At 52.7% G+C, this 16,320-nt stretch overlaps 4 protein-coding genes across 4 annotated transcripts; 1 reads left to right on the forward strand and 3 right to left on the reverse strand.

Annotated features, from left to right (window-relative positions):
* Nucleotides 1-788: 788 nt before the first annotated feature.
* QC762_0001950 (uncharacterized protein) lies at nt 789-1,267 on the reverse strand (the record flags this gene model as incomplete). The annotated part of the gene is given in 3 exon segments (XM_062882757.1): nt 789-865; nt 1,058-1,173; nt 1,188-1,267. 3 exon segments carry the CDS (start codon nt 1,265-1,267, stop codon nt 789-791), a joined length of 273 nt encoding a protein of 90 aa, XP_062747741.1.
* Nucleotides 1,268-3,888: 2,621 nt separating this feature from the next.
* On the forward strand, nt 3,889-8,707 carry SFP1 (Transcriptional regulator of ribosomal biogenesis proteins). Its single transcript, XM_062884839.1, has 4 exons — nt 3,889-5,674; nt 5,819-6,910; nt 6,972-7,152; nt 7,214-8,707. Exons 1-4 carry the CDS (start codon nt 5,070-5,072, stop codon nt 7,352-7,354), a joined length of 2,019 nt encoding a protein of 672 aa, XP_062747742.1. The 5' UTR covers nt 3,889-5,069; the 3' UTR covers nt 7,355-8,707.
* A 775-nt stretch (nt 8,708-9,482) lies between these two features.
* On the reverse strand, nt 9,483-11,827 carry ERG11 (Lanosterol 14-alpha-demethylase). The gene is made up of 3 exons (XM_062884840.1): nt 11,130-11,827; nt 10,868-11,065; nt 9,483-10,806 (listed from the first exon to the last, which is right to left on the reverse strand). Exons 1-3 carry the CDS (start codon nt 11,373-11,375, stop codon nt 9,661-9,663), a joined length of 1,590 nt encoding a protein of 529 aa, XP_062747743.1. The 5' UTR covers nt 11,376-11,827; the 3' UTR covers nt 9,483-9,660.
* Nucleotides 11,828-12,339: 512 nt separating this feature from the next.
* QC762_104480 (uncharacterized protein) lies at nt 12,340-15,978 on the reverse strand. Its single transcript, XM_062884841.1, has 2 exons — nt 14,828-15,978; nt 12,340-14,718 (listed from the first exon to the last, which is right to left on the reverse strand). The coding sequence occupies exons 1-2, from the start codon at nt 14,983-14,985 to the stop codon at nt 12,840-12,842; spliced, it is 2,037 nt and encodes a 678-aa protein (XP_062747744.1). The 5' UTR covers nt 14,986-15,978; the 3' UTR covers nt 12,340-12,839.
* Nucleotides 15,979-16,320: the final 342 nt, after the last annotated feature.

Consider the following 16,320-nt stretch of genomic DNA (forward strand, 5'->3'; position numbering starts at 1 on the left):
GAGAAAATAAATCGTATGACCGGAGCTCGTTTGAGACAACTGCGTGATGCAGAATCAGCGCAGTGACGATTGGATCTCCGGTGGGAATAAAGGTGGATCCTGTTATTAACTTTTTGCTTTGGTAAGGAAAAAAAGGCGGATTGCGGCGATGGCCTCCTTCTACGATGCACCAAGTCTAGCAGTGATATCTGAATGCTAGATATCGCTCTTATATCATGTCTTCGAGATATCTCGCAAAAAGCCCAAGGCGCGAGTGCTGGGAGATGGCCACAGGGATAATGACACAATTGACAGGTCCTGCCAAGCAAGACGTTTTGGTGATGTCAGCGGTTCGTTGCTGACTTTTGTCAAAATTTCCCGAGCCTCCCCCGCCGGCTCTCGCCGTCGAGGGAAGCACGGACCACGTCCCTGGAAAATGGAGGGGTTTTAAGTGGTGGGTTCAATTCCAGCACTTTTGAACATGCCGGCCAAAGTCCGAAAAGTCACTCAGAAGCAGCCTGTTGCTGACATGGCCATCAATGCGGTCCCGAATGCTCCCGAGACTTTGAGAGCCTCTCATTGACACTTGCTTGACATAAGACTCATCGGTCAGGCCAGGCGCCCCGGGCACAATTTCTCCCGGCGCAACCGTTCCTCAAAGGCCCGATCCGCCGGGGCGGCAGCTCCGATTCCGATCGGCAAAAGCCGGCTGACGGTTGTCGGACGGTGAAACCTCAACCGGCTCAGTCACATCTCCGGTCGCTATCGGGTGTTTTGTTTCACCGGCAGGCAGGCAGTCGGCTTGCTGACTATTCATTCAACTCCAAATCAACTTGGATGTCATGTTGAGCTTCGGCCCCACGCAGCATCAGATGTTTCGACAGGACTGGTCCAGATGTTTGTTTGGCAGCTATTACCAGTCAATAAAAGTCAGCTGCGTGTTCGTTCCCGCTGCCGTGCTGTCCGCCTGCCGGAGCATCAGGACATTTTTAGGGGTCCGGAAACAATGCGGCCGACGCTCTAGACCATCAGGAAGGCCGCGTTTGCCGTGACAAATGGAAATCTGGACAACACCCACCGTCCGCGGGCAAAATAGGGGTCTTGCCGTGTCTTCTCTTGCCCCACGGACGCTCGCCGGCTGAGCGGACCGATTCCAACTCAACCCGTTTGCTTTGCTCCGCGAGCGTCTTTTTGCTGGTTGATGGTACCAGATCGACCCGTTGTCGTTGTCAATGCCTATGTATGTAGACTGTGGGCCAAAGTCATGCGTTTGTCGGATGGTGAACATGTCCCCAAAAACGATCGGCTCGGGGTCATAACTATTTCTCTCAGTGGTTGGCCCAATGCTACGTTAAATTGAGTTTATCCGGCAGTGCTTGAGAAAATGTGGTGAACCTTTGGAGGCAGGGGTTCATCAGTGCCTGCCCTAGCGGGATTAGCCTCCGCGTGTTGCGAGACTTTGAAAGAACGGTTCCTAAAAACAACTTCGTGGCTCCATCCAACTTCAGCTGTCACTGCCCGAAAGGTAGCTCCATTGCATCGTTGTGCTAAGAACCTAGGTTGGGAAATATCAAGGAGCAAAACCCAGCTCCTAGAGGACACTTTGACGGGTAAGAAAAAGAAAGTCTATCTGCATGTGAGAGCTCACCCACAGGCTGCCAAGAGACTGTTTAGCCAGAGACATGAGCTACTCGGTACACAGTGCAGGTTTGCCTCCCGTTGTATAAGTCAAGTCAGAATGCGCTCACACGACATCCCGCGAAACAAGGTTGTATTTCGAGAGTAACGCTACTGAATATGTGATATCTACCGAGTTGACGTTTGGATGATGGAACATGCCCATTCATACCAAACCCCCCTCACTCGGCAGGCATCTCAAATACCCGGGTGAAAGCCGATCTGATATCTCCAAATTCCTTGCATTGTCCTTGGGCCAAGGGCCGACTATTATCATCATGACCAGGTTTTTGAGCCAAACGCAACCCTTGGCACCGTTGGAGACGCAATCTTCTTTTTGGAAGCATAGCTTGCGAATGATGATAAGCTGATAAGACGTTGCGACGTCAGGCCGTTGAAGCGTGCATGCTGCTCGCTAGTGTGCAAAGCATCGGATCAGCAAAGAAGCGCTGCGAGATGCTGACGACATTGGTGGAGAAGCCGATATCATGTTTCGAGTTGATCTTTCTGAGATGAAGGTTGCAGTTTTGCGCCAAACCGAGCGAGGGGGGTGGACGCCTTGTACGAAATAGGCATTTTCTTCCTGTTCTCGACCTAGATTGAGCACTTAATCTGGTGTAGGCCTTTTCCTTTGGACCGGTGTTGCTCCAATAACATCGCTAGTGAGGTGATTGCAATGGTGAACAATCTCGATCGTTGTTCTGTTGGCACTTCTTTGGGGAGTACCCTGTAAGACATGCCGTGCATCTCGGAAGACTTCGACATCATGTATTGTCCTGGCCTGTGCTTGTCCGTGTTCCACCAGCAAGACAAGCATTGACAGCACTTCATATTTCTCCACCGAACAGCATTCTAGACTCTTATTATTGTCAATGTCGAGCCTCAGGAGCCAAATCCGTGTCGAGAACGGCAGAAGCGTGCTAAGAAGTTGTTAGGTATAGGTAGTATGATTGGAGTGGGGCCAATGGTGATATCACAGTATCAACACCCTATGCTACAGTGTACTACTGTGTACCTTTGGCACAGTCTCAACCAGCAGTCTCAACAAGCTGAGATGGTTCCTGGGACCCATTTCCAAGAGCAGGGAAGTGGTCAAAACAACCTTGATCTTGAGTCAGTTGTGAGCGTGACTACCAGGATGTTGCCGATGTCTAGGCACGCTCACCACCAAAGGGCAAGACGGCAACATACCTTGCAGTAACTTTGAGCCTCAAGCCTCTGCCCTTGAATCTGAGCCCGTTTGACGGGAGTGGACCTATCCAAGCTCAGCTTTGGCCGACAGTTGGCATACCGACTGATCAATGAGGGGATGTAAGCCGGCACTTGTTGAGTTTTCGAGAAGCTTGAATCGAGATGAACATTAGAAAGCACTCGGAATACTCCGCCAGCCGAGGCCCAGGGGAAACTTCGACAAGGCGTGGAATCTCTGGAATGATGATGCCGCAAGTCGAGCATGGGACGACCTCGTTGTCTCGTTGGTGCCCCTCCACTTTAGACCTGCCAGTTTCAGCGGGCGGTGAGTGTACAGCAGGGTCTCGAGAGTGGCCCGAATTCACATGACACCAGCGGCTTGTTACACCAAGCGACTTGGACGCTTGGTAACTCTGGCGTTTATGCGAGTGATTGGCGCGGCAATAATTTATTCGCAGTGAATCAATGGCTGAAGAGGCGGGAGAAGCTACCAGTGAATCTCGAGAGAACAAGAGGGGAAAAGGGTGACGGGATTGATGGCTGTGTGGCACAATTGTAGATCGATGGGAGATCAACGCGCAGGTCCCAGGTCCGCGACGACTACCGACAAGGCAAGATGAATCCGCACAGTGCAAGACCAAGGCCAACAATCACGGTGCCTCCACATCTTGCCCCTGTCTAGCGACCTTCCAAACCGCTGGTACCGGAGGACATTGGACATGCTTCCGTTTGATTTCCACGCGCAACACCCGCACACCCGCAAGAGAGATGAGAAGACAGTTACACTGCATCTGTCGATGGCAAGTAATCCCACGCACTTGGCAGTGACACATGGGAGCGGGCTACGGCGGTATAGCAAATTGCCAGACGTGGCCAGGATCGCTGGAAATGCTCGTCATAAACTAATAAAACTTGTTGGAGTTGTGTTGTGGTCAAGGTACCGTTTACCGTAGTCGGCGTTAGCAGATGGCAAGGACACTGTCCGTCTCAGGTCTGTTAGTGCCTTCCCAGCCTGCCGCCATAACCATATCTTTGTTGCACCTGCCCGCACGACCTCGAACTCTTTCCATTCCTGCCATATGCTCATGTCTGGTTGAGCTCTCTCTGCCTCCCATCTCGTATCTTCTTCTCGTCCTCTGTCTCCCCTTCTCACGGCCCCCTCCCCACCATCATTGATACTGGTCCATCACTCCAGTCTGCCTCCAGCTGTTAGTGTTTTCCCTCCTCGTCATCAGTATCCTCTTTGAACCCGCCACCTACCACCCAAGGCCGCCGTTTGCCCACCTCCACCTGTCTCTTGTCTGTCTCCAGCTGTACAGTACATTATTACCGAGGTGTACGAATCCCGTACTCGGTTCCCTACCGCCACGCCTGTCTGTTCTCGCAGGTGCTTTCGGCTCTCGGGCATACTGAGCCTGCGATTGATCTGCACGCCATTTGCCAAGACATCGACTTCGAGAAGCCCGGGGGCGCCCCTCAAATACCGCCGAGTCTTATATCCATCGCTACCTCAAAGGGGCGTGAGGAAGAGTCACCATTACACCCTCATAAACACCATAAACACCACCGAGGCACCGCCGAACCATATCTTATCCTCGACGGTACTTCTCTGGGCTGTTGTGGCTGGCGCGCATGGCTCTGTGATACCCTCTGTCGACAGCAGGAATTAGTCATTGGCCGTACCACGGTCCCCTAACAGGCCTAACACTTACACACGATTTCTGTTTCTTGGCGGTCGATTCTGAGCCGCTGAACGGTCGACCCCCAACAAGCGGAACCGACGCCGTTATAACTCGCTGACCCTAGCCTTCAAGCCTGAATCCACTGGGGTCAAACGCCTCCAGAAAGAAAGCGACGCCCCCCGGCCTGTGGGCTACGAAGTACTGGGTGGTTGACCTTCCAGGTTGAGAGTGCGTGCCGAAACTCTAGCTTCAGGTCTCGCATTGAGCCGAGAGGAGCATTATTATTATAACTCGAGGTCAGTTCCCCCCCCATCAGCTCTTCTGTTTCTTCTTCCGCCTCATCCTTTCCATTGAAGCCCCCCAAGAGCCCCCCCAAAACCGCACTGCTCTCCCCCACCTGGGTATTGGGCATCAAGCAGCTGCCAGCACCCCGTCGTCCAACCGTTTCCAGTGGGCGCTAACTAGAGCAACAGTGGAGGAAACAAACCCTCCCGCATCCGAGGCTAGGCAGCGCTCCCCACAACAAGGCCCTCTTTTGCCATGCAACATCCCATGTCGAGTTCACTCATCAATTCCACAGCGAGCCCCGAGCCTGCGGAGCCATCGGGGACTGGCCAAAATACTCTCACAACTCTCACTAATAATATTTGTCCCAATCGCGCATCACCTTTGGCCTCTGCCTCCAGTGATTCGCCTTCCTCTCTCAACAATTCGTCGTCACGTTCACCATCCTTGACGCCTCAGCCGGCCACTCCCAAATCTCCCGCCTCTGGCCTTTTTGTCCCCGCGCCCCCAAAGTCGCATTTCGTTGACATCGCATCGCTCCCGCCTCAAGATCCCCAGAATACCGATTTTGATTTTCTGCTCGATTGCAGCGACGACGTCGCCGCCTCTGCTGCCCTGTCCAACCACGCAGCGATACCAACAAGCAACACGCCAGGTATACCAGATATCGACATGGCGACCGGCTCCGTCTACGACTCAGGCCTCGGCCGCAGTCGACAGGACTCGTTTGTCGGCGCAAGGCCCATCTCCATGACCAACCCCAACCGCACTCGCCGGGACTCGAATAACATCGGACCCGGCAGTCTGATGGGTGGTATGAGCTGGGGTGGTATCTCTTTGGGGAGTTTTGTCAAGGACGAGTAAGTGTTATCCATGTTAGCATTCTCACGGGGCCTCTTTCGCGCACGCTGGTTGCGGCGCACCCCGTCACTGCGTCTACCTCACTTATAACTGAAAACTTGAATCATGCTTGCGATCAGGTGTGACTGATACATACCTTGCAGGATAATGATGGCCGGCACTTCTCCATATCCGACACACCAGTCACCATCGTTCCACTCATCGTCCTATATGCCCAAGCTGGAAGCATCCTTTATGCGCGACTTTATCTGCTGCGAGACGACGTGGGATACCCTTCATGATCTGCTCCAGCATTATGAGGAGCAGCATACTAACCTCACGGGAAACTCCACGTTGGGGCCTGGGTTCGGCGGGAACTTCACGCGTGGTCCTGCCAGTCGTGCAACTTCTGTTGCACCTTCAGTCAGACCACAGCAGCCAACACAACCGATGCATGGGTTCCAGCAACAGCGCCAGCCTGGTACTGGCGCCAGCAACCTGGGCGCTGGTGGATTCGGTATGATGCGACAGCAGGCGGCTCCGGTCGCACCCAAGGTCAACCACATGTCTCACCTCAACGACGAGATGGATGCAGTTGGCGACATGGAAATGGATGATGCTGTCGGGCACATGGATATGGACGACAGCCAACGCATACAGCAGACCCGTCACCTCTTTGGTCAGCAGCAGCGACCCCAGCTTCATCTTAATGCCTCGGGGCTTCCTCATCAAGCGTTGCGCACTTCGCAGCCACCAACACCAGCTGCTCAGAGCTTTGGATTCCAGAACAATCCTACCGTCTCTTCGGTCAACACACCAACACTGACGACTCACCAAGGCCTGCCCCAGCGCGGACAACAGTTCTCACAAGATAACGCTATGGAGGAGGATGATGATATGTCAGGCCTGCCCATGAAGCTTAACACCAACAACTTGGCGCCTCTAGGCGGTTTTCCGTTCAATATCAACAACACCATCGACGACCCTGCGAAGCGCCTTTACAGCCCCGGGGGTTCTTCGGCTCAGATGACCAGTCAGCAACGAGCCATGGAACAGCAGTTGCAAATGCAGCAGCAAGTGCAGCAGCAGTTGGTGAGCATGAATCTTGACTACAGCCAACTGCCACCAGGCATGGATCCAACCACGCTTCTTCAGCACTTCACTGCGCTGATGATGCCACCACCCGAAGAGCACAAGCCGTTCAAGTGCCCCGTCATCGGCTGTGAGAAAGCCTACAAGAACCAAAACGGCTTGAAGTAAGTAACTATTAAAACAGTGCAACCGATCCAGGTGATGTGTTGCTGACCCAAATTCTAGGTATCACAAGACACATGGGCATTCGACCCAGCAGCTCCACGAGAATGGCGACGGCACATTCTCCATCGTCAATCCTGAGACTCATGCGCCCTATCCAGGCACCCTGGGTATGGAAAAGGAGAAACCCTTCAAGTGCGAAGTCTGCGGCAAGCGGTACAAGAACCTGAACGGTCTAAAATACGTAAGCAAACACCTCACAGCAAGGTCTATAAAGCTCTGAACATTAACGTATCTTCGTCCAGCACAAGCAACACTCCCCACCGTGCGACCCGGAACTTCGAGCTCAGCAGCAGAACCTCTTTTCCAGCATGATGCAGAATCCCGCAGGATTTATGGCCATACAGCAAAACCTTCCCAATATCAACGAAGACAACAATCATTAAGCGTGGCATTCCGACTCGGTATCTCTTATGCAACAATGGTATCCTGCTGAGCGATTCGCCTCCTTATCCTACGGCATAAGCATACTTGCCTTCTTCACCATTTTTTCCTGGTTCGGGTACTTTTGCATTTCTCCTGCATCATGCGGTCCGGCGTTTTCCTGGTGGTCCTGGGCGTGGGAGGGGACGACTTTTTTTTTCCGAGTAAAGCGCACGCGGGAAGGCTGTCTGCGGATCTATATACCCCAAAGCATAGACTGGATTTCAGACTGATACCCCGTTGTCCTCTTTTTGTTTCTTTCATTTTTATCCCCTTCTCCCATTGGTCTTTTCTGTTGACTGGTTTGAGGCCAATCAAACGACTGGCCGACGATAACGATACGCACAACATAGAGGAGACCTGCTTTTTCCCCCCACCGAGACAGCGTTTTAGAGCGAGAAAGGAGAGAGCCCGGAAGAGACGAAGACCACGAACCGAACGAATACCATTAGACCGGGGGGTTCTGACGACAACAAAAAATGGTGTTGAGAGAGTGCGAGGGAGAGGAACAAAATTGGGGTGGTGATATTTGGGATGGTTGCGGCAAGGGAAAAAAACTCGGCGCGGAGAGGTGAAGAAGGGGAGCTAACGTCATACACTCGTTATTTCACCAGTAATAATCACTAATTGAGGACCTTACGGCTGGACTAGCTGGGCTGGACTGGTTTAGGGGGGCTTGGGGTGTGTGTTTTGGTTTTTTTTTGAGAGTGCGAGGAGGCGGGAAAGAACAGGCTGTTGTGCGCGAGTGATGAAGCGAGCAAGCCAGCGAGGAGTTGGGGAGAAGGGGGATGTGTGCTTTTTTGTTTGCTGATTTTATTTGTGTTCCTTTTTCCTCTCTCCCTTATTTTCCTTGTGATTTCTTTGGCTTTCTGTGGATGGGACCCCAAAGCGGCGAGGCGTATGAGGTATCAAAAAGTTTCATGGAAGGGAGACAAGTATGAGAAATGTGTGGTATGATGATGGTAGAAGGGAGGGGATAGGTATCCAAAACCTGGACGTGGGTTTTTATCCCCTAAGATATGTTTGAGAAGATGGGGGAAAGAAAGGGAAGGGGCGGGGGGGTAGGTGGTACAAGTTGGCGCAATGTGGTGCAAAAAAAATCGGTTGGGAAAAGTACTTGTGGGTTGTTGATTTCCGTCGGTTTCTCTTTTGTCTTCTTTTGATTTGGGTCTTTTTTTTTTTTGGGGGTAGAGGGGAACAGGAGATGAAGGAGGTTGCACTTGGCTTTTTCTTTTTTTGTGTATGGTGATTTTGCTTGCTTGCTTGCTGATGTAAAGGTTCTTGTTGTTCTTGTTGTCGGTGGCTTCAGGGTTTTGGGATAAAGATAGAAATATCAAACTCTACTCTCAGTTTTAAAATACGGGCGTGATGATTCTGGAACTGCGATATGAAAATTGGTTGGTTATGTGGAGGTAATGATGATGATGGGCCGTGTCTGAGCTGACAGACTATCTAGGTGGTTTAGAGTGGAAATAGGGGTCACTCCTTGTGTTGGTTACACACACACACCTGCTTTACACCCTTTATCCGAGGATAAGAAACAAAGCTGTGGGTTTTGCCAATCAGGATATCGTGATGCTACCTACCTAGCCTGCTCTGTATAGGTGCCTTGTACCCCGACCTGAAAGGTAAAACTTGGTTTGGTTGTTGTTGAGAAATGAATGGGAGCTGGTATACACTTGCATGTTGTGGGGTAATAACATGTTCAAGATCTATCAACCTTACTTTTGTTGAAAGACCTGTCGACTGCCCTCGAAAGCCTTTATTCACAATAGCAGCCCCTAAAATTTCGTTCCACAACCTGACTTGCCATACGCAATGATTCCTGGAGGGGATAATAGGTTGGTTGTGATATTTGCAACGATGCCTGAAGATGATGCTCTACACCAGTGGCCATCGTCCGTCCTCTCAGCCAACAACTTCCTAGACCAACCCCTCAAGCTCCCCCAGACGAATCACCCCCCTCAACCCACCACCAACCCACAACACTAATGCACAACCAACACCCACGATCTCTTGTGATTTGTGATATTAGTATTAACTAAGTGTATATATACTTTGCAAAGTCATCACTGGTCGTCCACATACCCCCCCTTCCCATCTTTCCCAGTGTCCGTGTTTTTGCTTTCCCTTCCCTTCCTCCCAATGCAAATGCTTTCCCTTTGTTCCAAGAAAGCACTCACTATAACTTGGTTCATCAATGACGACCGCAGACCCCAAACGCCACGAAACAACAGCTCATCGCATCCAACAACAACAACACATAAGTCTAATTCCTCCTCTCCCAGTAAATGTTCGCTGGCTCCAATGGTCTCGAGAAGAGAGAGGCATAATCTGTGCCAATCACCTTGTCGCTGCCATCCACGTTTCTGAATTTGAAAGCGCGGACAATCTCAGCGGTGATGGTCTGAAGCTGCACATTGGCAAAGTGCTCGCCAATGCAACGATGTCTACCGGCGCCGAAGGGAAGGTAAGGAGACGCGGAGCCCTTGCTGACGAGACCATAGCCGTAATCGATCTTCTCTTCCTCTTCCTCGTTGATCTCATCCTCATTGCGAACCATGCTAGGGGCCAGAGGGTGATCCTTCTGCCAGCGCGCGGGCTCCCACTTGTCGGGCTCGGGGAAGTACTGAGAGTCGGTCGCGGAGACACCGGGGGCGGCGAGGAGGACGTGGTCGGTAGGGATGACATACTTGGTGCCGGGGACGGGCATGGGAGACTTGACGGCGCGCATGATGGAGTGAATAGGGGCGTGGAGGCGGAGAGTCTCCTTGACGATGGCCTGGTTGAGAGGGAGCTTGGCGAGATCCTCGTACTTGAGGGGGGGAAGATCCTTGCCAAGGTTGTCGATCTGTTCCTGGTAGAGAGCTTCCATAACATCAGGTCTGGAGGCAAGACGGCACATGATCCAGGAGCTGGTGGACGAAGAAGAGTGCTGGCCGGCCATCAACAAGGCAATCATCATGTGGGCGATTTCGTGATCGGGAACCTTGGTGCCGTTCTTGTAGGTGGAGTTCATGAGATGCTGCATCATATCCTTCTGGCCATCATCGCCGCGAGCGCGACGGCGCTTCATTGTATCCATGTAGATCTTGGCGACAGTTCGCTGGGCGTGATCACGGCGGTTGTTCCAGGGGAGGGGAGCCCAGTGAAGCATAAAGTTGATGGGAGAAAAGCCCATATCCAAGTCGTGGTAGAGGTCGGCAAGCTTCTCGTCGAACTGGTCGCGGATCTCCTTGCCCTGGAGCGCGTGAGAGGCGGTGAAGATGGTGATCTGAGCCATCTTGGGGCAGATGTTGACAACGCCAGACTGGCCCTTGAAGTCGGGGGTACGCTTGAGGTAGCTAGTAACCTCGTCGGAGATGATGGGGACATAGGAGCGGAAAGCTTCGGTGGTGAGGGCAATCTTCATGAACTGTTTTTCGGCGTGTCAGCTAACCAGAGTCTTGCAGCTGGCATCGTTCGATTGGACCAACCTTCTTCTGCTCCATCAGCTTCGCATTGGGGCAGTCGTAGACAACATCCTTGCCGAAAACAGGGGTGGTGAGAACGGTGTAGATCTCCTCAGCATTCACGTCGCGAATCTTGCCGTTGAGAATGAAGTTGTTGCCCTCGGGGCCGACGTAGACGGTGGTCTTCTTGCCGAGAAGGATGAAGGTGAAGCAGTCGCCGTGCTGTCGTCAGAAACGGTTAGTACCCAGACGCGCGCGCAGATGATGGCGATAGGAGCTTGCTCACCTTCTTTCTGTTCTCGTGGAAGAACTTGGGGGGATCCATGCCGTAGGTGATGGTGCTTCCAATGATGGGGAACCAGTGGAACACCATCGGTGGCTCGTTGGGGCTCTTGAACAGCACCTGCTTGAGCACATTGAGGACGACAGCCACGACCACAAAGGTGGCCGTCGCGACACCGATTTGCGATGCCAGTCCCAGCGTCGAGAAGCCCTCGAGCAGAGGGCCCGCGACATCCTGGAGGAAACCCATTCTGTCGGGGAGGGAAGATTAAAAAGAAGTAGAGAAAAAGAACGTGTCCAAGGCTGCTGGGAAATGCAACAAGCGCGCGTGCGAGATGCCAACAATCCAAAGCCCACGGGGAAAGAAAGAGAAGACTCTCGCGACCTTTAAGTAGAAGGAGCAAAGAACTTTTCTAGAGTTCATGTCATCAAGAAAAAAGGGATGCGAATTGGCTTTTGGGTAGGTAATCTGCCCCTGCCACGGCAGTCCAGATTGGCCAATCAGGCGCTCTCCAAGAGCGGTTTCGTATTCGCATTCGCACGGTACCTGGGTACTTCGCATCCGTACGCTCCCACCGCACCGTTTACTCACATCATGCGATAGAAAGGCAACATCCGATCAAAGTTGCGCCAATGATTCCACGGCAATTACCGTTGACCACCACATATGCGCCGACCTTGTGAGAAGCTGGGCGCATTCTGGCTGTAAGCGAATGCCTTCGTTTTTCGTTTCACCGTTCCTTCTCCTGAAGGGCCGTCTTCTCTGCTCTCCATGTACAGACCGCCTGTGGGATATGGTGGCTTGGCTTAACCAGTTGTCCCGTACTTCGTACCTGCAGGGCGTGCTGTCATCGGATGAACCCTACCCACCTCATGCTGTGGAGTGCGGTGTGTCAACGCCCGTGGACTCCGCTGACAAGTGCTATCGCGGATGTGCGATGGTAGGGTGTTGGTGATATTGAACATGTCGCTCTCTCTTCGTCACTTGACCCAAGTTTACTCTCGGTGAGAGCTTCATACCGATACTGACCGTGCGCTTACACCCGGCATCTTCTCACCAAAGCGGCGAGTTGTGCCGCGTCAGTGGGTTTCCCATGATCATGAGAACTTCAACTTGTCTGGGGTTCCGCTCCGTTGTTCGGATCACAAGTAGTGAAGATTGAGAACAAGGCGAGACACCCTCTCGAGAACAGGCGCATGAAGCGATATCGATTACAGTTTCCAAAGTAGCCTAGTGCCTAATGATACGTAGTAATAACACTGCTGCTTATTCATTTCATGTGATTTCCTATCCTTGGCTAAAATGACAACAGCAACAACAACAACACCAACGACATATCTATCGTCTTCTCCCTGTAAAACAACCAGCGAATGACTATTCCCGCTCCATGCAAAGTCTGAGCACATCCCCCAAAACGTAAACGAAAAAGCGAATGAAGAGAAAGTATGTACAACTTGAAAAAGAGAAAAGAAAATCATGCTAATGATGATGATGATGATGACGATGGTAGATGCAACGAATGGCTCCCATGTGTGTGTGGTATATGGTATCATCTCCTCTTCCACTCCCCCCCCCCTTTTCAATAAAAAAGAATGTCCTCTTTTCTTTTCTCTTATGCCCCTTTACCCAAGCCTAAACGCCAAAAGCGAAAACAGTGTCATAACAAGAAAAGAAAACTCCTGCAACCGACAACAACAACAACAACAAACACCTTCAATCAAGACCCAACCAACCCAAGCCCCCATCCACATTCACCCACCTCCCCCCCTTGACACTCCCCTCCCCCATCATCACCCCCAACAACCTACACCCCAAACTACTAACCGTGCAAACCACCACATCGCTCGCCTCGGCCAGCACCGCCAAATCCATCATGTAAGCCCTCCCAACCAAGCTCCTAAGCCGGAGCGACTCAGCCCCCACCCCCTTTTCCTCCTTCTTGTCATTATTCGCCGTCGGCACCCCCAAATTCCAAAACATGCCGGCATAAAACCCACCCTCCCACCCAAAAGCCTCATCCACAAACTTGTGCATCACGTTCCGATCCACCTCCTCTTCCTTCCCCCCCTTGGGGAGCAGCTCATGCTTGGAAGCGAGCTTGATCCTATCCTGCGCTCTCACCACCCTCTTCCCGTTGAGGTTGTCCTTCACTTCCTCAGAGTCATACACAAGCGGGTCGTCAGACGCGAGGATCATGAACGAGTGTTCACGCGCAAGCCGGTTTTCTTCTGCCGTGTCGTGGAAGATGCTGCCGGACGAGTTGAACTTGGAGGCGATGATCTCCTGCGCAAAGTCGGTGTAGACGTTCACAGGAAGGTACGAGCGCCTGTATTGGGGTTCAAACGGGTGGCGGTCGCCGCGGCGGATGTGAAGGCCGATGGAAAGACCAGATTGTGTGCCCTTGGTTTTGGGCACAAGACGCTTGGCGAGGAGCTTGCGGGTGCGAGCATCGACGTGGCGGGCGTCTCCGGCGTTGAGGTGAAAGAGCGCTCTGAACCCGGAGCGAGCGAGCGCGAATTGCTTCTTGAGGAGGGAGGGATCAAGTGGTTCGAGGGGTGGGGAAGAGCTGGAGAAGATTCCCTCTGCTGAAGGAGGGAGGAGGTTGGCAAAGACTTCGTGGGCGTTGGCAGCTGAGACGACCAGGTGACGTGCCTGAGGTGGGCAGGGGAGTCGTTCATGGTCAGGAGGTGGGGAGCAGTCTTGCGCGGGCGGCGCTTCAAAGATGTCGGAGTACTCTCCGTATGCCCATCTCGTGTCGTCGATGAAGAAACCACGGCCTTCTTTTTCGGCGAGACCATATGCGATCCAGAGCATCATCAGCGTTTTTCCCAAGCCAGCCTCGCTGGACTCGAGAACAAAAGTGAGGCTCTTCTTGCAGACAGGCTTCCCCGTGTTTGTTCCTCCCGCTCCCCTCTTTGGCAAATAACCAGCTTTCTCAGCTTCTTGAACATCAATGAAGTCGTGATCAGGTGCCTCCGCCCCGAAGCTGAGTGAGACCTGCGGCAACCCGGACCCCTGAGATCGCAATTCCACCGCCCTGGCCGCTACCTGCTCACACCTCCCACACATGTCTGCGTAACCCTTCTGGGACAGTGGAAACGGTGTCCCTGGCGGTATCGATACTGTCCATTTCGCCTTACCTCGATGGTCGGTGATGACGATAGGCGTAGCGAAATCTGGCGCCCCCTTCTGCGATACCATCTCAACTCCATCGCTTCGTTTTGGCGGTGCTACTATCGGCTTCTCGGGGACTGACAGTCGTGTGTTATCAGCCGGTATCGGTATTTCCGGTCCAAAGAGGTAGGTAAGAACCTCGAGCGAGATCCAAAAGACAGCAAGAATGCTCAAAATCCGGATCGTATATCGTATGAGTCGTATTGGGCGTACGCCTAGGATCAATTTCCTCTGGGGGGGCTTTTTCGGTGGGGAGAGTGACGGAAGGCCTGGAGATGGTGGTGGTGAGAACACCAAGTGGTTGAAGCTGAAGCGAGAGGATGTGGATGATAGAGGGCCCTTTTCGGCGACATTGTACGAGGCTGCTCGTCGAAGGTTGATACGGGGCGGCAAGATGGCTTTGGCATGCGCCGTTCTACTGAGGTCAAGTGTTGGCGGCATGTTGAAGAACAGAAACAGAAACCAGGAAAGGAAAGTCTAGTGTTCGAAATCAAGAACTGGATAAGGCGACCGCAGGAAAAGTATACCGTTTGGAATACAATGAGCCGCCACCCTGGAGCCCAGCGTTTGGAGCGGCGTTCTGTTCGTCTCTGTCGACACCGGCGTGCTGCTCTCCGTGTCCGGCAGAGGAGAGTTGAAGGATTTCTGGTGGGGGTACCCGACCGGTGAGATTCGTCGAAGTCATAAGGGAGTTGCGATCTTGATGTCGGGATCTTTGTCTTATCAGGGAGAACTCAACTCCCAAGCCCTGATCCCGAAAGGACAAGTGACGTTTATGCCACCGGGATATCGTATCTTTCGTGGGCACGGATCAGGACCCCTTCAGAACACAGTCGTACAAGAGGGAGCGAGGCGCTTGCGGTCTTGTTACAAGGCGACAACGACGATGTGGTGGACGGAATGGGCCGTTGGAGGCCGATATGGGGGCAGGACAGAGTGAAAGATGCAAGATGTTGATCGAATAGAATGGCGAGGGCGGCCAGCCGGATTTTCAGGTCCAGCAAAGAAGATCAGCGGCAGTGCCGGTGTCCCCCCTTCTCGAGGTAGGGCGGAGGAGAAGAGGTCTTGCTTGAAGTGGACGGGCCGCTTGAACAGCCGAAGTGACCACCTGCCGAAAGATCGCCACCAGTACGAACTAGGTAGGTGTTGGAAGTATCATCTAGAGGATTGACAAACGGTGTTCGACAGAAAATGAGAATGGCCAAATATCCCTCTCCGAAATGAGGGTGTGGGTTCGGTTCAACGAGCACTGGAGGGGTACCAGGCCAGGTTGTGCTACCTTTACCTGGGTCTCAGTCTCACTTTTGGAGTCTTCCTCTCAAGAGAGTGCGCAAATCAGACCGAGGCTGACAAAAGAGGCGCTGTTGGTATATCGGAAAATCGGTATGCGATGCGAACTGCGTCGAGTTTCTATTCGCAGCTCGGAGGGGGTGTGGCCGAGAGCAGAAGCTGGTACAACCGCCGTTGGCTTCGAGAATAGAATAGCAAAGTTCAACTGGACACCCAGCGTCACAGTCGACAATTTAATTCATATACTGACGTACATGGTGAAGAATGGGAGAAAGGGAAAAAGATCGCCTCGAGGATGGACCCCGATGACTTGTTCTGTGTCGATCACTGCGACTGTTGTTCAGGGGGCCAACGGAGAATGCCAGGTGAGGTTATGGCCCACCATGAGATCACAGGCCAAAGAAGAACAGCAAACACAGCAGATCTTTGGCTTGGTTTTGGTCTCAAACCCATGCGCCCCAAGGAACCGATACCCCGGAAAGCTCAAAACCAAATCTTATCGATATCCAACGGGGGCTTGTTTGAAGCGGGAAGCGAGATCCATCTACAAGACACCAAACAGCATGAATGATGTGATTCTCTCTTCCTGGTTTCATCTCCAGGTTCTAGAAAGGTCTTGACCCGGAATCTGGAGTTCATCATGCCCCCCTGGCCTTTGGACGGCCTCACCAGATGGCCGGCACGATAGGCAATTCAGCAGACAAAAAGTTCTAGGGATTTCCCCTCCCCC

Source organism: Podospora pseudocomata (assembly GCF_035222375.1).
Source record: "Podospora pseudocomata strain CBS 415.72m chromosome 1 map unlocalized CBS415.72m_1, whole genome shotgun sequence".
NCBI lineage: Eukaryota > Fungi > Ascomycota > Sordariomycetes > Sordariales > Podosporaceae > Podospora > Podospora pseudocomata.